The sequence below is a fragment of the Diabrotica virgifera genome, chromosome 7 (assembly GCF_917563875.1).
Source record: "Diabrotica virgifera virgifera chromosome 7, PGI_DIABVI_V3a".
Lineage (NCBI taxonomy): Eukaryota > Metazoa > Arthropoda > Insecta > Coleoptera > Chrysomelidae > Diabrotica > Diabrotica virgifera.
Genome location: NC_065449.1, coordinates 120,031,604 through 120,058,560, shown reverse-complemented (window position 1 = coordinate 120,058,560; position 26,957 = coordinate 120,031,604). Strand labels below are relative to the sequence as shown.

At 34.1% G+C, this 26,957-nt stretch overlaps 1 protein-coding gene across 2 annotated transcripts in view; it reads right to left on the bottom strand.

Annotated features, from left to right (window-relative positions):
* LOC114337892 (monocarboxylate transporter 14) overlaps nt 1-26,957 on the bottom strand; it is a 200,519-nt gene that overhangs the window by 140,962 nt on the left and 32,600 nt on the right. The window contains exon 1 of one of the 2 annotated variants that reach the window (XM_050656777.1): nt 11,775-11,905. The exons of the other annotated variant lie outside the window; for it this stretch is intronic. Coding sequence (XP_050512734.1) covers nt 11,775-11,777 — 3 coding nt within the window. The 5' untranslated portion in view covers nt 11,778-11,905. Of the gene's footprint in view, nt 1-11,774; nt 11,906-26,957 lie in introns of those variants that run through there. 2 annotated transcript variants of the gene reach the window in all.

Below are 26,957 nucleotides of genomic sequence, written 5' to 3'. Positions count from 1 at the left end.
GACAAACAAATAACTCGAAACATATTGACTATTTCTACTTTGTTAAAAACCTCTATAGAACAAAAGCTTTTTAGAATTAGTCAATTTATCCATTTCTGGACTTATGTTAATCGTATGTTTTTTCACTCCCGAGAAGGTGTGACTTTCATTTCCCAAGTAAAAACAACCAATGACACCAGTCCAATTTTTGAAGTGGAGGTAAGTAGAAACTAAATCCAAATTTTCATGCAATTCTACTGGGCTAATAATAGGATTAGCTCGCTTATCTTACCAAAGAATACCCCAACCAACAAGTTGGTTGGGGTATTCTTTGGTCTTACATTCTTCAAATATTTTATGGTGTCTCATAATCTTATTAGTTATTGGTGTCAGTTGATCCGTCATTGCCGCTCTACCGTACTTCAACAGTTCATTTGGTATTGCATGTTTACCTGCAGATTGTGAGCGGCCGTGGGTAACGGCATAAACGCTGGCCTCATACGCCAGTAGACGTGGGTTCGATCCCTGCCAAAGACAAACCATTTTCATTTCCAATAATGACACGAGCCGTCTCACCGTGCCTCGGAGAGTACGTTAAGCCGTCGGTCCCCCTGGGCTAGTGTACATCGACACTAGTTACTTGAAACAGAGTTAAAGATGTAATTGGCGCTGGAACTATCCGAAAGGATCTCCTCGGCAAAAATGCCATACGATATTATTATTATTACCTGCAGATTTTTCGTTGTTTAGCTTTTAACATACTTCCTGCTTGCTTTTGTAAACTTCTTCGTTTGCGGAAATTTCTGGTGTCTATGTCTTCTTCTTCTTCTTTTTGTGTAGACATGAGTCTGTCTGTTTTTCAGTGTGCCTCCAGTAGGTTGTCATTTCACGTTTTTCGTGGTCTTCCCACTGATCGTCTTCCTATTGGGGAACCGTCTCTCGCCGTCCTTACTACTCTATTTGTTGTCATTCGGCTTATGTGGTCATTCTATTTTATTCTTCTGTTCTTCACCCAGTTTTTAATGTTGTCCACCTTGCATCTCCGTCGTATATCTGTACTTCTCGCTCTATCCCATAGTGTCTTACCATCGATTTTTCGAAGTGTTTTCATCTCTGCTGTTTCTAGCATTATTTTTGCCCTCTCTGTATAAAATCGTGTTTCTGCCACATACTCCATTATTGGCCTGATGATTGTTTTGTAAATTCTGCCTTTCACTTCTTTCCCTATGTTTTTACTTCTCCATATTGTTTCATTCAGGCAACCTGCGGCTCTTTTTGCTTTATTCACCTGATCTTCCACTTCTGTTTCGCGCTTTCCGTAGCTAGATAGTGTGATGCCTAGATATTTAAACTCCATGACTTTTTCTATTATTTGACCCTCCAGCTCTAATTTACACCTTATCAGATTTGCTGTTAAAACCATGCATTTAGTCTTTTTTTGGGGGAAATTAACATGTTAATGTTTCTAGCGGTTATGTTAAATTGGTGCAGCATACGTTGTAAATCATCTTCACTTTGAGATATTAGTATTGCGTCGTCTGCATAGCAGATTATTTTAAGTTGCTTTTCTCCCATTTGGTATCCTTTCTTTGTTCCTACTTTTTTATTATTTCATATGATCAGGTTGAACAATAGAAGACTCATGGAATATCCCTGTCTTATTCCATTGCCAGCTTCAATTGGGTCAGTTAGTGCTTCATCTACTTTTACTTTTATTGTGTTGTTCAGGTAGATATTTTCGATCGTTTTAATTATTCCTAGAGGTACAATAAATGGATAACGTCCTTTAATTTGACCCTATCGAATGCCTTCTTAAGGTCTATGAAACATAAGTATGCCGGTTTGTTGTATTCAAACGATTTCTCTTAAATTTGTGAATATAGTGTCGGTGCATATGATCTTCCCGACCTAAAACCTTTTTGTTCTTCCGCTAATTTAATTTTATTAAGTTAACGAACCACCAACAGGTGGTTCGTTATCGTTATCTTTAGCAAACAGAGATCGAAAATAGCCTGTCTAAGTTTCCTTCTGAATGTGTTTACTTTTTATTAGTTCGCTCATCTCTTTTCTTTGTCCTCTGATCATTCTCCATATTTTCTTTTGTGTTCCGTAGAAGTCGTGTTCCATCTGTTTTGAGAAGATCTCTCAGTGTTCCCTTTTATTTGACTGACTAAAGTGTTCGTTTCGTTTGTAATTCATTTACGGTGGTTGTATGCTTGTTGTGTTTATGTTTCAAACGTAATTTGTTGTCCGTCTGTATTTAACTTCTTTAAAAATTCAGTTCATGCATTTTCAATATGTGTCTGGTCCATTAGTTCCTTCAATTCCCTATTTGACTCATAAAAATACCCACACGTCTTTTTGTAAACTATAAAAATCATGCTGCCGTTTTTTTGAGAAGCGTTCCCAGTGTTTGTTTTTAATTCTTTTTATAAGTGCATTTATTTTATTTCTTATTTTTACGTAATCGTTGCACGCCTGTTTTGTCTTGTTGGTGTATACTTGAGGAAAGCTATTTGTTTCTTTGCATTTTTCTTCACTTCTATATAAAGCCACTGAATTTTTCGCTTTGGGAGAGACTTTCTTTTTCTTTGCCCTTTTTTGCCCACAGCATTTTGATGAGTCTAAGGTGTTTGCCTTGATGATTTCCTGTCTACGATAGGAGTGGCACAAGAAGAAGGTATTTGCTTTAATATTTAGCCAGCTTTCCTTGATCCCATCGCTTGGGATAATGTGTGTGTCTATTGTCTATATCTTCCTGCTATTCTTTTTTTAAATAAATACATTGTTGTCATTCTGCTGATTTTCAACGTTTATCTTTGTGGTGTATTCTGCAACTTTATTTCTATTACATTATTTATTATTGTTCTGAAGCTGTTTCATTGTGGCATGTTATGCAATTTATTATTTTACTGGAAAATATGCCACAAGTTAAGCCACATTTAAAAATGAAATTTGTTGACGTTTATCTTCCGAAGTGGAAGTCGAAACGTCAATAAATTTTATTTTTAACTTAAATTGTGGCTTATTTCCTGATAAAATAGTAAATTATATTTATATGTTTTCATTCGGCTTATAATACAATACTAGCTTATGTTCACTTATAGCCGAACATTACATTTAAAATTTGGGAAGAATTAACTCTCTATTCGAAAGATATTGTCATTGATTTCTGACACTTAGTATTTTCACAGGTATATTTGTGTGAGGGAAAAAAGTATTATTAATACGTAATTCATTTCTACTGTAGAATTCTATCAAAAGATATCCGTTTTCATTTCTGATAGCGTCGATAGATCTTTGGTTTATCTCTTGCATTGTAACCAGAATCACTACTAAGTGCGTTACAGTAACTCATAATAATCATAATGAACCTATATTTATTATGTTGAATGTCGTTTACTGTTTTCTAAAATATGTTCGTAAAAGATTTCTCCTGTATTTACATTTCTGTTGGTCTCAGTTGCATAAATTGCTATAACATATTAGGACTTCACATCTAGTTTCATATTTATGCGAATAGTTTTTTTTAAACATGTTTACAGTCTTGAACTTGGTTTGGAAATTTCTGGTGTTCTAATAGTGCGACTCCTTTGATTTCTTTTGAGTCAGGTTCCTTTTGTAACACCACTCTAAAACATTAGGTAATTATTTAACATAATTTAACCGTTTTTCCCTTTTCTTCGTCTCTTAAACTGCACAGATATCAATCTTCATCTCTTTAAGCTCTTTGCATATTTCTTGTTCTCTTGTGGTTAATGATTTTACGTTTCATGTACCGATTTAAAGAATATCTTTCATTTTCCTCGGTCTCTGTTGGTGTTCATCGTACAGTGCATCTTATTACAAGGAAAACCATGTCTCTGTGAGCAGAGTATTTATAGACCATCAGTAGAGTGCTAACCTTGCTGAATACTCTGTATTCTCAGGGTTTGGGGCCGGCAACAGTACTGTTAAGCTACATAATTCAGCCAATAGCACTGCTGTACCTAGTAGAGGAAATACATATAATATATACCGGTATATTTGGCGTAAATGCACTGGCGGATCCAGGGGGGTGTCACGGGGGTCATGACCCCCTCATAATTGTAAACTCACGTATACTAGGGTTGGTAAGACTAAGTGACCTTGCCTCAGAGAAAGGTGATTAAATCACCCTTAAGACCCAACAACATTTCTGGATCCGCCACTGCGTAAATGTCCTTCCGGTAGGGATCTATGGAGAAGTTTTACTAAGCCGCAAGCCATTGCCCTAATGTTTCCCCATACCATAAGCCGATTAGACACCAGGGGATGCTAAGCCTCAGATTCATTAAAATGTTATACTACTGCGTTAGCTTTTTGAAGTTATACTTCTTTAGGCGCGTTGGGAGTAAATTTATATGTGCGCGAATTCATCAAAAATCTTGGTCCTGGGCGCAGCTGAAACGGTATACGTGCTCTGATTGGGTAATAATTACAATGACCTGTCAATAATTGTTCAATATTTAGGTTACGGGCAAACAAATGTTGTGTATATTAGTTTTTATTGTTGTGAGGGCAGAGAAAAAAAGCAAGATTATAATTGTAGTAACTTTTTAAATAGTTTTTAAAAGCAACAGCTAAGTACGTAATTTTAAATGTACATAGGTACCTACCTAATTGGAAAAAGTAAAATAAACCTACCTAGTATGTAATGCTTTGATTTATATAATTTGATTACCAACAAAATTTCTACCAATATTCATCTAATATTGTTTTCTTACTCTATGTTTTGTTGTATTTTAATATTTCAATTCCACAAAGATCAAACTAATTTGGTTAAATTCAGAACTGTCAAAATTTAAAACGTTCAGTTGGTCTATCTTCTAACATTATGCATATGTAGTGATGTGAGTTGTAAAATTACATAACTTACGTTACATAAATTACACGTAACTTACGGTAATATTACATGATACCCGTAACTTAATGTAATTTATGTAATTTTTGGAATTTACGTAATTTATGAAATTTAACGTAACTTATGATAAATTTACATAAATTACCGTAATTTATGTAATTACTGGTAAAATTACATATATTATGGCAACTTATGCGCGCGCAATTGTCGTAAGTGCGGTGCGCCGGTGCCGGCGCGCGCGAACCAGTGGGTGCTATTACGCTCGTCGCTCGTTAGTCGTTCCTTAGTCTGAGTCAGGCAGGTTATGTTTACATTTCTGTTATTGTATGTGTAATGTGTATGTATAAGTTAGTTTTCGACTGTTCTTTCTCTATTCATTCACGCAGCGTTGGTTACTTTACATTTATTTATAAGGAAGCACAGAAACTATAAGGTAAGAAATATATTATTTCTACAAACAGCAAAACACGTGCCGGTGATGTCCATAGCAACCTTAGATTGGGAAACACAGGGGCGGGCCTATCGCATATCGACTGTACGTTAAATCTAACGCGCGTCATTTTATATGTGGCTACAGTACTTAATTCTGAATTCGGTTTACCAAGTTTTATTCGATTTTTTAGATTAGTTTACTGTACAATAACTATAAGAATGATAGGAGCAACGGGGTACTTGTGCATGTAGCATGTGTAATTGAATTACACTGACATAACTTACTAAATAAAAAATTTTGATAACGTTGAGGGCAAAATAATGTAGTTGTCCGATCCAGTATTCTGCTTATTCGAATTTCATTAAATTGTTACACAGATTCAATTTTAATCTTTCTTCTATTTAAGGATGCCTAACAATTTTTTATGCCCTCGTGCCCATCAAATACTTTGAAAAATAATGTTTTTTCCCTTCTTAATGTTTAAGTCTACCTGAATATTTTTTTTAGGTCATAAAACATGGTGAAACGTAAGACAGATATCTGGCTTTATTTTGAAGTGTTACCTGCGGGTTCTTCTAATCAAAAGACCATAAATGTGAGGTGTAAATTTTGCAAGAGTGTACATGCAAAAAATGCTACAAGAATGAAATCTCATCTTCAACAATGCACTTATGTGCCGCATATGATAAAACTTAAATTCAATATTTTAACTCCAAAGTCAAAGGGGAATCACTCTAAATTTCCATTTGAAACATCCATGAAAAAGATCACATCGGCAAAATTGGATAACGATAACACTGATGCTGCTTGTACATCATCAACGGTTTCCACAGCATCAACATCTGCTTCTGATAACATTCATGTGGAAACACCTGTTTGCACAAAAATCAACAGAATACAATCATTTTGTGATCGAATGACACACGAACAAAATAACGAATTGAATATTTTGCTTGCTAGAGCTATTTACACCAGTTCAGCACCACATTCAATTACCGAGAATGAAGATTGGAAATTGTTTTTTAAAAAAATTAGACCTTCATACACCTTACCATCGAGATATATGTTATCAAATCGTCTCCTGACCGAAGAGTACGAGCGAGTTGAAGTTCAAGTTAATGATAAAATTAAGCAAGCTGACAATTTATCATTGCAATGCGATGGTTGGTCCAACTTGCGAAATGAAAGTGTAATTAATTTCATTGTTACAACACCCGAACCGTTATTTGTCAAATCAGTACTAACAAAAGCAGAGAAGCATACCGCAGAATATATAACAAAATTAATGGTTGAAGTTCTGGAGGAGTATGGACCTAAAAAATTTTTCGCTATTGTGACTGATAACGCAAAGAATATGAGGAAGGCTGTGAGACAATGTGAAGAGATGTATCCCCATCTTGTATCATACGGCTGTTTAGCGCACACATTACATTTATTGTGCAGCGATATTTTGAAATTATCTTCAATAGAGACACATTTGTCACATATTATACATATCGTTAAAACTATTAACCAGTGTCAAGTACTGAGAGCTCAATTCACAGAAATAAGAAATGAGATGAAGTGTGGAGTGTCTCTTAGCCTACCTGTAAAAACAAGATGGGGTTCACATGTAAAATGTCTTCAAGATCTGACTAAATGCAAGTCCGTCCTACAACGTCTAGCAATATCTCCAGATAAAACAATTCAAGATAGAATACGCAGCGCAAAAGCAAATTTACTTGATGAAGGATTCTGGATAAATTCTAGCGCTCTTGTTGAATTGCTTAAGCCAATTACTGAAGCAATAACACGTCTTGAAGGAGATTCTTCGTCAATTCATTTGGTTTGTGAAACTTTCGCGAAAATCGGTAGTAACATATCTACTCATTTAGAATGCGTGAAACTAACGGATTGCGAAAAAACAGAAGCGATGGATAAATTTATATCAAGGAAGGAATACGCCCTTCAACCGATCCATTTTGCCGCAGACTTACTAAACCCTCGGTCTGTTGGTGCAAATTTATCATCAGCCGAAAGGATTGAAGCGATGAAATACATTACTACTATGTCAACCACGACCACGATAGAGATTGGTGATGAAGGAGTGTCAAAGATTACTGAGGATTTAGGAAACTATTTAGCTAAAACAGACTTTTTTGGCGAAACATTTTTATGGAACATACTCGATAATGTCTCTTTGGTTACATGGTGGAAAGGATTTTGTGGACATTCATGCCTCTCCAAAGTTGCAGTCAGGATATTGACAATGCCGTGCACTTCTGCGGCAACAGAGAGAAGCTTTAGCTCCCAGAGCAGCATTCATACGAAGAGAAGAAATCGCCTAACAACTCAAAGGGCAGCAAATTTAAATTATATACAATATAATTCAAAATTGCTGAAACGTTCACGACAACATCACATACAAAGTCAATATCCTATAGAAGAGACTGTACAGAACAACGTTTCGATAGAAGGTAGAAACTTACAGAAGGAGATAGAAGTAATTGAAAACCATATTTCCGAAGAGGAAGAATTAGACGAGGTAATTTTAAATTTAGGCATTTTTTAGATATGTGATATGTGCATGTGATATATGCAGTTTGCTTCTTTTCCGATTTTCCAATGCATTCCACCGTTTTCGAATAAAAAATTATAAATCTTATGTTTTCAGACAATATCATCATGGCATTCAAATACAACAGGAAATGGAAATTCCGACGATGATTTTAATTTTGCTGACTTTGCAATGACCGATGATGAAATTGATCAAAGAATGGAAACTAGGGAACAGAGACCAGCACGCATTTTGAGACAAAGCAAAGTGAACATTTTAGAAAACGTCTTAATGAAATCGGTAAATTAGTGTAAACACATACATATTTATTGTTTATATTCCAAAATTATCAATTTCAGGGTAAAGGCACAGAACAACCCCAAAAAAAAACGGAAGTCGAGAAGGATACTTCAGATGCCGAAAACAAGGTAGTTAGATCTGTATATATTATATTATAAACCCATTATTTTTACTCTCTATGTTTACACTTTCCTATTTAATTTCAGGATGCAGTTCTGGATTTGCCGGAGATAAAAAAAATTACACAAGGCTCATTGGAAGAGCAAACAATTGAAACTTCGACGTTTTATAACAAGAAGGTCTCCAGTTGTCTGCGAAAAAGGAAGTTGTGATTTATAAAAGCCGCTTAAAACAAAACTAAAGAACCTATGTTTTCATTTCTTTATTATTTGTATGTATTTCTTATCCACTTTTCTTTATTTCATAAGTATGTAGTTACTTTGTGTTTATTATATTCAATATGAATGCAAACAATTGATTTTTTAATACAATGAACATAAATTACATAAGTTACATAAATTACATCTGGTTTGTAATTTTTGGGTAATTTTACACGTGTAACTTACAATTTCTGAAATTACACGTAATTTCACATCGCTATGCATATGTCTCCGTAGCCAAAATCTAAAGATGCTTGAATTTCAAAACTAACCGCGCCAATGCACGCGGGTTCAATCCCCAACACAAACTTTTATTTTTTTTTATTTTTTTATACATTTTATGATTGTAAGTATATTATTATATAATTTTTTTTTCAGAAAATACGTATTTAGTTAAAATTTTTCCAACAATTATTGTTCAGAAATAATTTTTGTGGCATTTTTCAATGTGTTTGTGTGTGTTTTATTCTTTTATTGTATCGTCTTAATATGATTTTTTGAAAAGTATTAAGTATTAAAATTGGTTTAATATTTAAAAAAAATATAAATAAACTGCAATAATACTAAGCAATGGTGATCGCCAACGTAGGATAATTCTGATATGACACGTGAAGAAGAAGATAAATAAACTGTTTAAAGTATACTAATTTTGTTGAAATCATAATAATAGAAGTTCTTATAACTTCTTACGTGCGTACAAAGTACACACACATCCTTTTTTTTATTTTTTTGGTCACCGGGCCAGGGTTTAAACAGCAATATTCTTGACAGACAGTTTATCGAGCAAGAGGAAGATTTAATAAAATATAATAAACTATATTATATCTCGTTATAAAAAATATAGCATGAAAACTTTATCGCTTTAAATTATTCCGAATTTCAACATCAACGTTATTATTACAGTACATTTTTAAACTAGTCTCTAATACTTAAACTCGTGCTATAAACATTTTTCAAACCTACGAAAAATGTTTGTCTTCGATCCAGAATCGGAAATATTTTCAGAAAATTATCTAACTAGCTTTGATTTACTGTAACTGACAGAAATATTTGCCAAAACTGACAGAATAGTCGAGGAAATGAAGCATTTTGGCTCGCAATTTTTTCGTCCAGCAGGGATTTACTTAAAATTTTCACAGAAGGTAGGAAATAGTCCAAGGATCATTTCCTATATCATGCTGCTGAACGCTAAAACCTTGAGGGTGGTTGCCACCCCATCTCGGGGGCGGGAATTTTTTATTACATTTTAACTATGTAAATCGATGTAAAAATAATTATAAGAAAAAAATGTGTTTACATTTTCTTCGTAAAACTTATATTTTTCGAGTTACTCGCGCTTGAAAGTAACAGTTTTTCGATGAAAAAATCGACTTTTTTAGAGGGTTTTTTGGGAATACCTCGAAAAATATGCATTTAATAAAAAAAACTGTAGATATCAGAATTGTATCCTTTAGTAACACAAACCCAATTATTTTTCTGTAATATAGCTAAGACCAATACAAACCGAGATACGGCATGTTAAAAGTTAGTTTTTTTTGTCAAAGGCATAATTTGAAATGTTCAAAGTAAAATAACGGAAAAACTTTGCATTTTTCGAGGAAAACTTAAATAATCTTTTTTCAATTATACAGTTAGCCCTTTCAAAAAAAAAATAATAAAAAGTTTCTAGTCTGAAAAGGAAGCGACTTATGATGAAAAAAGGTCGGTACCTGCATTTCTCTATGAAAAAATCAGTGAAAACAACCCCCTAACTACCCTCCTGATTAAAAATTGGTCTTCACCTTTCTGTATTTCCTTTTATATTTGTATTATCAATACACCCAAGAAGTTTGACCTATTTAAAAACCCAATTTTAGAAAAAACGGAGTTTAAAGAAAAATTAATTTTTTGGAATTTCCCATTTTTTACCTTTTACTTCAAAATATCTCCGCAATACTGTAGATGCGAAAAAAATGATAGACTACTAAATTGTAGCTTCTTTAATAACTAAAATTCCATTGTGCATAGATTTTCATTACAGTAAACACTTAACGAGATATAGCTGTTTAAAACCTCTATTTACGAGCAAACACCCCCTTATTCGAGCCCTTTAAACCCACCCTAATTAAAAACTGAGGGATCTTACGGAATTTAGTTTACACAGTCTTATAAGTCTTCAAAAATCCTACAGCCATTTTTGAAAAAAACTTTTCACCGCCAAAAATGAAGGCGCTATGTTAATAAAACGAATTTTGTTTTTCGAAAAATTCGGATAGTCCGCTTATGGATAATTTTCAATGTATGTATAATACCTACCACAGAAGCGGTTCGTTTACTGGAAGATGACTAAAAAACTATTTGTATTTGTATCTGTACATATTTGTAAATTCGTATTTTTGTGTAAATAAATGTTTTTGTAATTCTTTAATTCTACTTTTTTTCTGTATAGATCTATTAAAATATCTAATTATAAAAACTGTAATGTTATTAAGGGTGGTTTTAAGGGTTGAAATATTATGATATTGTATCCCAAAGTATAAAATAATCATTATTGAACAAATCAAAACCAAATTTTACCCATATTAAAGTTTACAATGTTTTTATATAATTTTTTAAAATAAGGGGTAGTTTACACCCCTAAAAATATTCAACGCCCTTAACCATGATATAAAAGATGAAGTACAGAGTGAGATGCATCTAATCCCAAATTTTTATGTAAATCGATGCAAGCCGAAATGATTCTTTTAGGATAAGTAAATTTTTTATACATAGCTCCAACAAGGGTGGTTTTAAGGGTTGAAATATTATGATAGTATATTATAAAGCATAAAACATTCATTATGTAACTAATAAGAACCAAATGTTGACAATATTAAAGTTTAAAATGTTATTTTATAATTTTTTGCAACTAGGGGTAGTTTTAACCCTTACAAAACCAAAAGCGTACAACAGCTCAATATAGAAAATGAACTAGATTGTGTAATGAGCCTAATCCCAAATTTTTGTACAAATCGATGCTGGACGAAAAAATTGCGAGGTTTTGCCATTTTTTCAGCTTCATTTCCTCGACTAGAAATATTTGCCAAACATACTTGCTTCTTAATAAAATATTAACAATATTTAATTACAGTTTTTTACCAGTTTTTAAAAATTTTGGAAATACGTTACAAAATCAACAAAAGTATTTTTCAATTTTAAATATGTACCATAAAATTCATAGATGTTCTAGTCAATTGTTATACCGAAATCAACAATACTTTAAACTTTATTTAAATAGCACCTTACCATAATTTCTGCTTAGTGGCACTTTCTCACACGCACAATTTTAAAAACATTACAGACACTGACATTTTTTTGCTGTCGTTTATCTAGACATAAATGTGACCCTAGAATATTACAGGAGTATCGATATACGAACTTGACTTCAATTTTTATGTTTCTAGTTTTATTAAAACGGTCGCAACATCCGTCGTAATAAAGACTAATTAATCTTGACAAACGTTTTAGTAGTTACCTTTTAAATAAAAACAACTGTTTACATAGAAATAACTATGCAATGGTCATGGTACAAAAATAACGTGTAGTTTGTTAAATATTATAAGCTGCTGCTCCCTGTAATCATTTATACATTTCGCCATGTCAAACTTTTGTGGATTAAGCTTTCATTTTCACTATTTGATGATTACATTGATCTACATCAAACGTTTACTAAAGGCGAAATTACACGGTTCAACCTAATTCAATTCACTTTGGTTAAATGGAGCAGAAGTGAAAGCAATGCTATTTACACGGTATCTGGAAAGTGAACTTTCAACTCATATTCTTTAAAAGATGTCGTTGAATGAAGTCATAAGTTTAGGAGTTGTATAAAAGAATTACCTAAAAAGAAGCTAAGAAAATGCCGTCGTTGGTGGGTGCGATCATGGGCATTAAGAAGACAAGCCTAGGAGCCGCCTTTGGTCGATCGTTTTATCTTTATCTTTGTTAACTCACAAGTATATCGAGTACGCATGCTTTTAATTTTCAATTCTATGTCTTCGTCGGTTACCCATATCACTAATGTTCAAATCTTCAATTAGCGATTTAATATCATTTCCACGACAATCTCGGTTTTTATATCCGTTCGTCTTATAATTCCATAAATTTGAAATCTATTGTGTATGAAAGTAGTAGGTATTAGGTAAATTTTAAATCTTACAATAAACTTTGCGTTCAAATACGGCTCTTTCTCGAAACTGGCGCTCATGACTGACTAACAGTGAGTCATTCAATATTCAATTCTTGTACTTGTATTTACACGTTCATTTATCGTGCAACTGCGATGAAGAATGAACGCCAGAAGTGAAAATATTGAACATTTTCAACATTCAATGACATTTAATGATTCATTTTTATGTTTACATTGATCAATTTGGATGCTTCATCTAAATTGAAAAGCAAAAGGAAACCGTGTAATTTCGCCTTAAGTATTCTTAAGAGTACACCGTAGCGTCCAACAAAATTTCCTCATCTTTTTTTATGATTCTACACATAATTTCAAAAGTTAAGCATCAACCCTTGTATTCACGATTTTTACACTTTTATAAATCCTTATCTTTATCACATCGACTTCAATAGTACCATAATTAAAAAAAAATGGAAAATCTGTTTTTTGACCTAACACGTTCCTTTGGGCGTTACCTTCATTGTGACGTAAAGTCATATAATTTAATTATTTTAGAATGCGCCTAGTGTGCCTGTGTCGTTATTACCATTTCCAATTTTGACTCTCTCAGTATTAGCAAGAGCGCCACATGGCAGTTTGCGTTATCGTGATAGGTACCATTCATTTTGAAATATGGTCCTAACATTAAATATTGCCAAGAAAAATTACTCAAGTAAAACTTCTCTAGTAACCTGTGTGGGTTATGACACTAGAGTACCTAGTCTCAAATTTTGAATATGGGTTCTTTAGCGAAAACGCCTTATCATAGTTAAGGGTGAATTTCAGGATAAAGCCACCTGGGATCATTTCTAATAATGTTACAAGAATCAATAATTTTATCAATTACTTAGTTCTTGTCGCGTATTGATATTTTCTCGATAAACCATTTCTTTTAATCGACCCCATAGGGAATAGTCGACAGGATTAAAATCAGGTGATCTAGGTGGTCATGCATGAGGCCCTCCGCGTCCTATCCACCTATTTCCATAAGTTATATGAAGATGTTGACGAACAGCAACTGAGAAATGATGAGGTGATGCCCCATCGTGCATAAAGTACATACCTCGGGCGGCTACCTTGGCAAGTAGGGTCGGCAAACTATTTTGTAAAATATGGTAATGCAAAAAAGTACAAACAGTGTAAGAAACACAAATAAATAATAACGATGGCGAACAAAAAGTCAAATTATAGTATAAGAGATAGTGAATCCTCCGACTAACGGTCTTCTTGTAAGGCTAGAAATTTGTCTAGTGATAATTCATAGCACACCAAGGCTAAAAACCATGACCTGGCAGGTATCAGCCCTGCACGTGTATCTACCAGGTGAATCGAAAACTGCATAGTTTAGGGGTAAAATAAACTTTCTCCTGTAAGGTTTAAATTTAATAATGTGTTTGAGCATGTGTGTTTGTCATTTAGAAGAAATGTGTACAATGACAGGCGGTTCTGAACAGCATAAGACCTTGCCAGGCGAGGGAAAGATTAGGGTTTTTTCCTAAAATTATTTTTTTTTGCATTAAATAAAGTTTTTTTAGGTTTTGTGTATCATTCCAAACAGAAAAGGTCTTTAGTGACTTTTCTCTTAGGTTCATAGTTTTTGACATATAAGCGATTAAAAAGTTTACAAATTGTGAAATCGGCCATTTTTAACCCTGAATCGGACATTTAACTGGAAATTTCAATGTTGCCAAGGTAGGCAGATATTCTAACGTCGTTTGATAAAATCCCGAAGAGTTTTTTTTGCAATAAAATATCGAAAACCCCTTTGTTTTTTAATTGCTAATCAAGCGGGCGCGACACTGTAGTATAAGTGAGGAAGTTTGAGTTTGCATAAATTCATTATCTCGAGAATGGGCAAATTTAAAGAGATATCCTGAGACAGGTTCATTTCTATTTTTAAATTAGAACTTTTTGGCATATATATAATACTAGTGACGTCATCCATCTGGGCGTGATGACGTAATCGATTATTTTTTTGAATGGGAGTAGGGGTCGTGTGATAGCTCATTTGAAAGGTTATTTAATGCTCTATTCAGTAATATAAAAGTTAACATCATTATTTATACAGGGTGGGCAAAAATTTTTTTGTGTAAATTAATCTAAAACAACTGCCTACTTTGGCAACATTGCAATTTTCAGTTAAATGTCCGATTCAGGGTTAACAATGGCCGATTTCGCAATTTTTAAACTTTTTAATCGCTTATATGTCAAAAACTATGAACCTAAGAGAAAAGTCACTGAAGACCTTTTCTGTTTGGAATGATACACAAAACTTAAAAAAACTTTATTCGATGCAAAAAAAAATAATTTTAGGAAAAAACCCTAATCTTTCCCCTCGCCTGCAAGGTCTTATGCTGTTCATAATCGCCTGTCATTAAACACATTTCTTCTAAATGACTTACTCAAACACATACTTAAATTTAAACCTTACAGGGGAAAGTTTATTTTACCCCTAAACTATGCACTTTCGATTCACCTGGTAAATACACGTGCAGGACTGATGCCTGCCAGGTCATGGTTTTTAGCCTTGGTGTGCTATGAATTATTACTAGACAAATTTCTAGCCTTACAGGAAGACCGTTAGTCGGAGGGTTCACTAGCTCTTAAACTATTATGTACTCAAACAACGAAAATTTTAAATTATCAGTAGTAATTGCACTATAGTTCGAGTAAGAGCTCTAAAATTATCGAATTTTTCCCGAGTGACACTTTGACAGTTTTAATTTCACGATCCGAAGGGGAGTGAAATTATGTTAAAGTGTCACGAGGGCAAAAATTCGATAATAATTTTAGAGATCGAGTGCAATTTGCTGCGATTATTTAATGAATAAAACTGTTCAAAACCAAAATTTTATTGTAATTTATTTATGTAAGTACAAATTAGTACAATTAAATACACAGTTGTTATTAATATTTGACGGTTGAAAGTCAAATAATTGACTTTTCACTTTTCTAATTTTTAAAACATTAATTGTCATTAATGTCACTGAATGTAATTTTTCGTAGCAACGAAGGGCACCTGACGTAATATACTTGACGACGCTTATTTCTGTAGCTTTCTATTTTTGTCAGAATCTCCTATGAATGAAATAATCATTTTTATACACATAGGTACATATAGTCTAAGAGCTGGGAGCGGATTTTGTGCGTGATAAGTAATATGGAAAAACTATACAGGGATATGTTGAATTAGTTGTGTACATGACTTTCCCAAACGGCCGGAAACCAGAGTGGGGGACGAGGGTAGTTATAAGGGGTTAAATTTGCGGTTTTTATTATTTTCTATGTGACGGTCATGATCGAAATTGTGCACCAAAATTTGGGAATAAGTAAACCATGACATAACTAAGTAAAATCTCCAGAGCCGGGAACCAGAGTGTGTGACGAGGGTAGTTATAAGGGTTCAAAGTGGCGGTTTTTATTATTTATTTTGTGACGCTTATGATCGAAATAGTGCACCAAAATTTGGGAGTAAGTCATGACGTAACTAAGTAGAATCTCCAGGGGCGGAACGCTGCTTGGGTACAAAGGGGTGATAGGCAGGGGTAAGTATAAAAATTTAAGGGGTTTTTTTGCCGTTCGTGATGGAACTAGTGCACCAAAATTTGAGAATAGGTAGATCATGAAAATACTAAGTAAAATCTCCAGGAGCGGAACGCTGCGTGGGAGACAAATGTTTTGCTGCGTCACAAAAAAAATAATACAAACTTCGATTTCGAACCCTTAAAACTACCCTCATCCCCAACTCTGGTTTCCGCCCCTGGAGATTTTTCTTAGTTACGTCATGATATACTTACTCCCAAATTTTGGTTCACTATCTCGATCATGAACGTCACAAAAAAGCCCTTATAATTTTTATATTCACCCCTGCCCCCACCCCTTTGTGGACCACGCAACATTCCGCCCCTGGAGAGTTTACTTAGTTACATCATGACCTATATATTACCAAATTTTCGTGCACTATCTCAATCATTAGCGCCACAAAAAAAATAATAAGAACTGCGACTTTTACTCCTTATAACTACCCTCGTCCTTCACTCTGGTTTCCGGTTCTGGGGATTTTACTTAGTTATGTCATGGTCTACTTATTCCCAAATTTTGTTGCACTATCTCAATCACGAACGTCGCAAAAAACCCCTAATATTTTTTATATTCATCCCTACCCCCACCCCATTATCGGCCATGCAGAATTCCGCCCCTAGAGATTTTACTTAGTTACATCATGACCTACCTATTCCCAAATTTTGGTACACTATCTCGATCATGAGCGTCACAAACAAAAATAATAAAAACCGCGACTTTGACCCCTTATAACTACCCTCGTCCCCTACTCTGGTTTCCGGCCATTGGGGAAAGTCATGTACAAAACTAATTCAACATATATCCGTATAGTTTTTCCATATTACTTATCATGCACAACATCTGCTTCTATCTCTCCGACTAATAGTATTAATACATGGTGAGAATGTAGTGATGCAAAAAACGACGGGAAAAATATTTCTTTTTGTTTTTGTTTAATTTAGGAAATTAAATTTTAAAATTCTGGAAATTGGCTAAAAAGGTTGTATTATTTAAAACGTATAGCACGAGCAGTGGTAGTACTACTACTTATAAATTAAATATTGTCAAAAAAAATTAATCTTTGTAAAAAAAGTTAATTTTTTTAAATCTATGGTTCTTTTCACCAAATTTTTAATTCATAGTCAAATTTGATTTTTTTATAAAAAATGAAGTAATTGTGTGGGGAAAAAATAAATATGCCATTTTAATTGCCTATTTGTCTAATTTGTAGAATTCTTATTAGAGTTTTCAAAACCCGTATACAGGGTGAAATTTTTTTCTAAGACCAAAACGAACTAATTTTTTAAAGCCGGACCTGATTTTTTCTAATTTGAATAAATCAGTTGATTGGGTGGTAATAGTGTAAAGATTGACCAAAATAAGAGACAAGTCGATCTTACTGTTCAAAAATTATGACGAATACAATTTTATGTAAAAATTAACAACTTACCCTGTATATTATTAAACAATGGGAGCAGACACTTTTAATGGTCATTTGTTATTCCCCATAGAGGCCTGCATACGAGGTAGGAGTATGTACAGTTCCTCATGACTCACCCTGTATATTTTTTTATAAAGATCTATAACAGATCTGAAAATAGTTAATAATGGCGGAAATTTTGGGTGATGCGTAACTTTTAAAACTATTTTCATGTGTATTTTAGTTTATGAGGTTTGATTCAGAAATAGTTATTAAGCATATCAACGAGTTGCAGCCTCACTGGAAGGTGCAACGCGAACGGAAGAAAGCGTTGTTCTCCCTCACTCGCTTTTATACCCCTGGTAGTGCTTCGCAGCGGCAATTAGTCGTCAGTCTTCAGCATGTCGGAGATAAAGATTTCCATCGTTGTTCTCGCCAATTACGAAATTAATTTCGTAATTTGCTTTTGCATGCCAAAGGAACTTCATCCATAGGTATTCATCGACAGCTGACAGAGGAGTATGTCGATAAGTATATGTTTGTTCAAAATTACGACAAAACTAATACTAATCGGAAAGAAGCTCATGATGAAGAAAGACGTGGAAGACTGCCAGTTTCGTAGGCTGTTATTGTGATGGTCCAACGTGAAGTGTTTTAAGACAAAAGGATCACCGTGAAGTTGTTGCTCGGGTTCCTGGGAGTTTTAACGGTAGAGTGTAAAGGGAATTGATTAAAAAGTTGGAGTATCACAAGCGCATTGCTCAGAAATACGCCTTGACTATGCTAGCCAGTCTTCTTCAACAGTGTCAGGAGATTAAGCAACGATTTTGTACTCCATTATGACGGGACACGAAACGTGAGTGGATTATTTAATTCCCGAAATAATCCAAACAGTGGTGTCAACAGTCACGAAGAAGTTCAAACAAATTTCTTGTGTTTTTGGGATCGTAAGGAAATACTGTTGATTAATTTCATGCTACGCTAGATAACAGTCAACTCAGACAGTTATTGCGCAATACTGAAAAAACTTCTATCAAGCTATCCAAAAGTGCCGGCGCTTTTGGATAGAGCAAGTTTTTTCTTTCCAACGATGTAGACTTCTATGGGAGTAAAGAACGTTGTCTATACGGAAAATTAGGTGACCAGACATCGCGTAATGCGATACGCTAACGGAGATAGTTCGTAACGGTGACAGTTCGTAACAGCGACAGTTCATAACTATACTTATTCGTAACGGACAATTCATAACGTCAAAATATAATTATTCTGTTTATTTTTGATAACATGGAAACTAACTTTTATTACAGTTACAATTAAAATTACGTTAATTAATTTAACGAACGAGCACCAGGTTATACATTTTTTCTACGACCGTTTAATAATATACTCATTATTCGCTATTTTTGAATAGATAATAACACCCATTACTATACCCGTGAGTAATAATTCATTACTCACGGGCTGAAGTTACTCATGGGTCATTACTCACGGGTTGAAGATAGATTCAAGTGGTGCATAGCACTTTTAATATACCTATTAGCAAATAAAATTACTTAATACATAGTATATTATTCAACGAGCATGTAATGATGGCTATTACTCACGATGATGAAGTTTGCGACACGAGCCGTAGGCGAGTTTCGTAATTCATCAGAGTGAGTAATAGCCATTACATGCGAGTAGAATACTATGCTTTTTCTACGACTTTTTTTTTATTTTAATTAGTAAAAAATATAATCGTCAACTACTCGAGATTTAAATTATAATAATTTACAAAAATACCTAAATGCTATTTACCCCTCGTACGTGGCTGAATATTTGGTTGCCTACTATTACCAAATGCTTATTTATTGTAAAAATACAACAAGAAATAGTCAAACCAAGTTCTATTCGTTTCCGAAAAATTATAAGCATAAATTTGTACCTACTGTCAGTGAATCTAATAAATAGGAAATGGCTATTGACGGTGGACGTATTACGTATTTCATATGGTTATAATGTTTATTTACATTTAACTATATATACCTAAGATAATAATAAAACAATATATAATATTATGTTATAACATATATAACTTGAAAAATAAACACAATATTATATTAGTTATAAATTCCAATTAACACAAACAAATTGAGCTAATGTCACTGTCACTAAAATAAATGATAAACGTCAAAATTTTTAGTAAACAATATATAAACGTCAAAAATATACTGACATTGTTACAGTTAAAATTCCTTTAAAAATTTTTCGAAGTTAATTATTGATATAAATTACAATAATTATTGTATTAAATAAACAAGTTTAATTTTATTTACAGTTTATATACGATTATTATTAAAAATGGCATGCGCCACTTGAATCTAACTTCAGCCCGTGAGTAATGACCTGTGAGTAACTTCTGCCCGTGAGTAATGAACTATTACTCACGGGTACAGTAATGGGTGCTATTATCTATGAAAAAATAGCGAATAATGAGCATGTTATTAAACGGTCGTAGAAAAACTTGTTTATTTAATAAAATATTCATTGTAATTTATATGAACAATTAAATTTGAAAAATGTTTAAAGGATTTTTAACTTTAACAATGGGTTAGTATATTTTTACGTTTAAATTTCAACATTTGACATTTTAAGATTGACGTTATAAAAAGGTAAACAATAAACAATCGGTATTAATTTCGTAAAAGGACTTACGGATATGAAATTCATATCAATGAATTCTGTTTTACTTACTGTTCATTGTACAATAGATTTTAATTGAGAGCACACGTTGTTTTTCATGCAATTGCCTTAAAATATGTCTTATTTTTAAAAGCCACCGCCATTCCATGACATAATGACAACTGTTTATTGGATTGTTTCATAAGCTCAACGCAGTGATGTGGGAGGGAGGGGATGCGGCATACGGTGAAGTAGATGGGCTCGGTTTCACTCGCAAAAACGCTCCATCCAATATGGTGGAACAACTCTTTGGTAGTATATTTTGCTCTATATAAAATATATAACTATAAAATTATATTATATTTTATAAATATATAAATAATTAATAATTTTAATAGCTAATTAATAACATTCCATATATAACGTATAAAAACCTGCCCGTCGTCATATTGGATGTAGCACAAAAGTGTCAAATAAAGTGACCCATATTAAGCTGCACCCCCCACCACCGCGAATAAAGTTCGGACTAGGCAAAAAATTTAGTGCTATTTATGTGCTAATTAGTTGCTCTATTCCGAATTTTGTTGCTCAAACCGTTTACCAGGAAATCGCGTTGAAAGTGGGGGGGTGCAGGTTAATGTTAAGCTGCACCCACCCACACCGAAAAAGCTCAAATTTCTTGATTTTTTTTGGTGATAAATTTAGTGCTATTTATGTGCTAATTAGTTGCTCTATTCCGAATTTTGTTGCTCAAACCGTTTACCAGGAAATCGCGTTGAAAGTGGGGGGGTGCAGGTTAATGTAAAGCTGCACCCACCCACACCGAAAAAAGCTCAAACTTCTTGATTTTTTTGGTGATAAATTTAGTGCTATTTATGTGCTAATTAGTTGCTCTATTCCGAAATTTGTTGCTCAAACCGTTTACCAGGAAATCGCGTTGAAAATGGGGGGGTGCAGGTTAATGGAAAGCTGCACCCACCCACACCGAAAAAAGCTCAAACTTCTTGATTTTTTTTGGTGATAAATTTAGTGCTATTTATGTGCTAATTAGTTGCTCTATTCCGAATTTTGTTGCTCAAACCGTTTACCAGGAAATCGCGTTGAAAGTGGGGGGGTGCAGGTTAATGGCAAGCTGCACCCACCCACAACGAAAAAAGCTCAAACTTCTTGATTTTTTTGGTGATAAATTTAGTGCTATTTATGTGCTAATTAGTTGCTCTATTCCGAATTTTGTTGCTCAAACCGTTAACCAGGAAATCGCGTTGAAAGTGGACGGTGCAGGTTAATGGCAAGCTGCACCCACCCACACCGAAAAAAGCTCAAACTTCTTGATTTTTTTTGGTGATAAATTTAGTGCTATTTATGTGCTAATTAGTTGCTCTATTCCGAATTTTGTTGCTCAAACCGTTTACCAGGAAATCGCGTTCAAATTGGGGGGGTCAAGCTTAATGGCAAACTGCACCCACCCACACCGAAAAAACTTCAAACTTATTGATTTTTTTTGGTGATAAATTTAGCGCTATTTATGTGCTAATTAGTTGCTCTAATCCGAATTTTGTTGCTCAAACCGTTGACCAAGAAATCGCGTTGAAAGTGGGGGTTCAAGTTAATGGTAATTTGCACCCACACACACCGAAAAAAGCTCAAACTTCTTGATTTTTTTGGTGAAAAATTTAGTGCTATTTATGTGCTAATTAGTTGCTCTGTTTCGAATTTTGTTGCTCAAACAGTTGACCAGGAAATCGCGTTCAAAGTGGGGGGGGGTCCAGCTTAATAGCAAGCTGCACCCGCTCACACCGAAAAAAGTTCAAACTTATTGATTTTTTTTGGTGATAAATTTAGTGCTATTTATGTGCTAATTAGTTGCTCTAATCCGAATTTTGTTGCTCAAACCGTTGACCAAGAAATCGCGTTGAACGTGGGGGGTTCAAGTTAATGGCAAGTTGCCCCCACCCACACCGAAAAAAGCTCAAACTTCTTGACTTTTTTGGTGAAAAATTTAGTGCTATTTATGTACTAATTAGTTGCTCTAATTCGTATTTTGTTGCTCAAACCGTTGACCAAGAAATCGCGTTGAAAGTGGGGGGGGGGGGTGCAAGTTAATGGCAAGCTGCACCCACTCACACCGAAAAAAGCTCAAACTTCTTGATTTTTTTGGTGATAAATTTAGTGCTATTTATGTGCTAATTAGTTGCGCTATTCCGAAATTTGTTGCTCAAACCTTTTACCAGGAAATCGCGTTGAAAGTGGGGGGTGCAGGTTAATGGCAAGCTGCACCCACCCAAACCGAAAAAAGCTCAAACTGCTTGATTTTTTTGGTGATAAATTTAGTGCTATTTATGTGCTAATTAGTTGCTCTATTCCGAATTTTGTTGCTCAAACCGTTAACCAGGAAATCGCGTTGAAAGTGGACGGTGCAGGTTAATGGCAAGTTGCCCCCACCCACACCGAAAAAAGCTCAAACTTCTTGACTTTTTTGGTGAAAAATTTAGTGCTATTTATGTGCTAATTAGTTGCTCTATTCCGAATTTTGTTGCTCAAACCGTTTACCAGGAAATCGCGTTGAAAGTGGGGGGTGCAGGTTAATGGCAAGTTGCACCCACCCACACCGAAAAAAGCTCAAACTTCTTGATTTTTTTGGTGATAAATTTAGAGCTATTTATGTGCTAATTAGTTGCTCTAAATCGCGTTGAAAGTGGGGGGTGCAGGTTAATGGCAAGCTGCACCCACCCAAACCGAATAAAGCTCAAACTGCTTGATTTTTTTGGTGAAGAATTTAGTGCCATTTTTGTGCTAATTAGCTAATTAGTAATAAAACTATGGTTTACAACAATTACGTTACGACTATTGCTGGTAGATGTACTTACTTGAAAACGAATTAATTCAAAATTCATTCAAATTTTTTGCATATAAAGAATATGTTTAGTTGGAATGAGCGAAGCGAATTCTGAAATTCACATGAGTGCCTTAAAAATGTACTTTTTAACACGTATATCATACAATATTTTTTCTACAAACGTTATAAATATATAAAATACAATATTTTTGTTAATTGCTGAAACCATGAAACCTATCACCCGTAAAAGATAGAACTGGTTGTCTACACTCGAGGGGAATATCTAAAAATTCTTAGCGAAAATATTATACCGTTATATAAATTTGTTTTTTCTACAAACGTGTTAAAAATGCAATAATAGAGTTTAAATTAAATTTTAAAAAACCTTTTAAACCACCGTTTTCAAATTGTGCAAGTTTTGCTATTAATATTAATGTTAGTAAATGAAATATAAATATTTTGACTTTTCACAATTTGACAATTCACTTTTAACTGCAGTGCCTTAAAATTTTTAAAGCACTAGTGCTATAAAGTAGCATTTTTAACGCTCCAATGGAGTGCTAAAATAGTTATTAATGAAAGAGTTCGTGAAGTATGCTTTTTGCGATCGCACGCGATTTTTAGAGCACGAGCGACAACGGAGCGAGTTCGCAAAAAGTACTTCACGCACAGTTTCATACAATATTTTATCTACGATAAACAAATAAAAAAAGCTGTAACTCTTCTATTCTACAATTTTTAGAACTTTGAAATTTAAAAATTACAACTACTTTCAAACCACAAAACTGTCAAAACTCTTGTTATAATTCATTGCTCATATTGTCATCACCATGACAACGCGAAAATTAAGGATTGTCACCATGACAACTCGAAAGTTACAAACAGTGCGAAAAAGTAAATCCCATTTAAAATACATTGTTACTTAACGCCAGGGGCGTAGCTACCGCCGTATCAGCCGTATCAATTATACGGGGCCCCCGACATTCAAGGGGCCCCCGACATTCAAGGGCCCCATCGCGGCATGTCGAAACAAAATTCCATTTGCAAAGATTGAACTAAATATTCTACAGGTATTTCACTATTAAAACGCTTTGAAACAGTGTATGTTGTTTGGATATCAACATTTTGGTGAAGTGGATTCTTTATATATGTTACAGTTCAAGTTGATTCTCAGTTAGAGTTGACTCCAACTAGTTGGAGTCAACTCCAACTGAAACGAGCAGTAAAAGTTGATTTTAAAAATTTAAATCAACTTTTACTAGTTGGAGTTGACTCTTCCTGGATCGATTCAGTAAATGTTGATTATACGAGAATCTTAAGTGCATTTTTGATGAGTGTGCGTTTCTTTGTTTTGGCCGTTTCAACTACTTATTAGTATAGTCTGTAACGTCGCCCCCGTTAGGTAAATTATTCTGATTCGATTTTTTGCACAAACTTACTCAAAGAAATATATCCGTATAACAATCCTTATAACAAATACACAGGGTGTCACGCGGTACCGCGGTCGAAAAATTGTTTAACCAATTTTTGTTAACCAAATTCACAAAAATAATTTTTATCTACTCTATCTCATATTATGTAAAGTGTAAAGGTTTTATTGTGTGAAAATTGTAAATATAGATAGCAGTACATGAAGGGTTTAAAGTGTGTCTGAAATAACAATGTATTTTAAATCGGTTTTACTTTTTCGCACTGTTTTTTAGCACACTTTCATATAATTAAACATCCTTAACTTTCGCTTTCGGGAGGAAATCAGACACGCCCTTGCAACGGCTACTGAAATGCTCACAAAACAGCGACCACGGAAGCAAAGATGGATGACAGAGGAAATATTGGATTTAATGGACGTCAACTAAAAAACAACAAATCTGTAGGAAAAGATGAAATATCAGCTGAGCTATTGAAGTTAATCAACAAGGAAAACTTAGACCTTCTTCTTGGACTATTTAATAATGTTTACAATACAGGGACTATCCCTAAAATATGGCTTGAATCAGTCTTCATACCACTGCCTAAAAAGAAGAACGCCAAATTATGCCAGGACTTCCGCCTTATAAGTCTATTAAATAACATTCTGAAGCTTTTCTTGCGTATCATACAGAACAGAATATATTATAAAAAATGTGATGAGGTCACCGGTCAAGAACAATTTGGCTTCAGGAAAGGTATGGGGACACGAGAAGCAATATTCTGTCTTCAAACTCTGGCACAAAGATACTAAGATCAGCAAGCAGACCTTTTTATCTGTTTCATAGATTTTGAGAAAGCGTTCGATAGGATGAAGCACAAGACCTTGATAGAAAGATTGAACGACATCGGAGTCGACAAAAGATATTCTAAAATTATAGAGGCTATTTATTGGAATCAGACAGCAATCATAAAGACCAATGGTAATACGTTAAGGCCAATTGAAATACAACGAGGTGTTAGACAGGGTTGTGTGCTATCACCCATACTTTTAACGTCTACTCTGAGGTAATATTTGCAAACTCTTTATCGCACTCTTCCGAAGGAATCAGGATAAACGGGCAGAGAGTAAATAACATCCGGTATGCAGATGACACAGTATTAATGACTGATTCGGACCATAGTCTGCAGATACTGTTGGATAGGGTTACTGAGAGTTGTGAAAAAATGGGGATGAAGATCAATACTGCGAAAACCAAAGTTATAAGAATATCAAGGAACAAAAATTTACCTCTTCCAATAAATATGTGAAACACCAACAGCTTGAATAGGTAAGCCAGTACAAATATCTTGGTTGCTGGTTCAACAATCAACTTGATTATAAACAAGAAGTCAAGAGCGAGAATAGAGGTAGCCCGACAGGGGTTCATCAAAATGAAAAGCTTATTTTGTAACAGTAGCATTAATATCAGCCTTAGATGTCGTTTTCTGCATTGCTATGTGTCGTCAATACTTTTGTATGGAACGGAGGCCTGGACACAACACAACACTGATGAACAAGTTGGACGCCTTTGAACTCTGGCTTGATAGAAGAGACTTGAAAATACCTTGGATAACCCACACCACCAACGAATATGTTCTGAGGAGAATAGGTACAGATAGGGAACTGCTAAAAATCATTAAAGTCAGAAAAGTTCGCTACCTGGGACACATAATGAGAAAAAAAAGTACCGTCTCGCGCAACTGATCATCCAGGATAAGATTGAAGGAAAACGGGGTACCGGTAGGGAGCCAGATTTCATGGCTTAGAAATATCAGAGACTGGACCGGCCTTGATTCAACATCTTTGTTTAGAGCCGCATTGGACAGAGACAGATTTGCCAGTGTAGTCGCTAACCTCCACTAAAGGAGAAAGCACCACAAGAAGAAGAACTTTCGCCTTGTCATGGTGATGACATGTGAGCAATAAATTACAAAAAAATTTTTGACAGTTTTGTGGTTTGACAGAAGTTTGAATTTTTAAATGTCAAAATGGTGCATCTCACTCGCACTCACATTGATAGCTGCGTCAATACGCTCCTAGCGCTCATTGTTAATAATTAAAAATAACCGCTTAGTAATAAAATAATAACACAAATTCCTTCAGTATCTTGTAGGGGGGTCGTTAAAATTCGTATGACAGTAATGACAGATGACTTTTACATATTGTATACTTACCTAATTACTAAATCTGTAAAGTTTTGATTTATTTTGTATGAATATAATTGCGAAACACTACAGAATTGTACTTTTTGACATAAATTTTATTAATAATAAGATAAATTTTGTACAATATTTTTAATAATTAAAGTAAATAAATTTTAATTTCACTCAAATAAA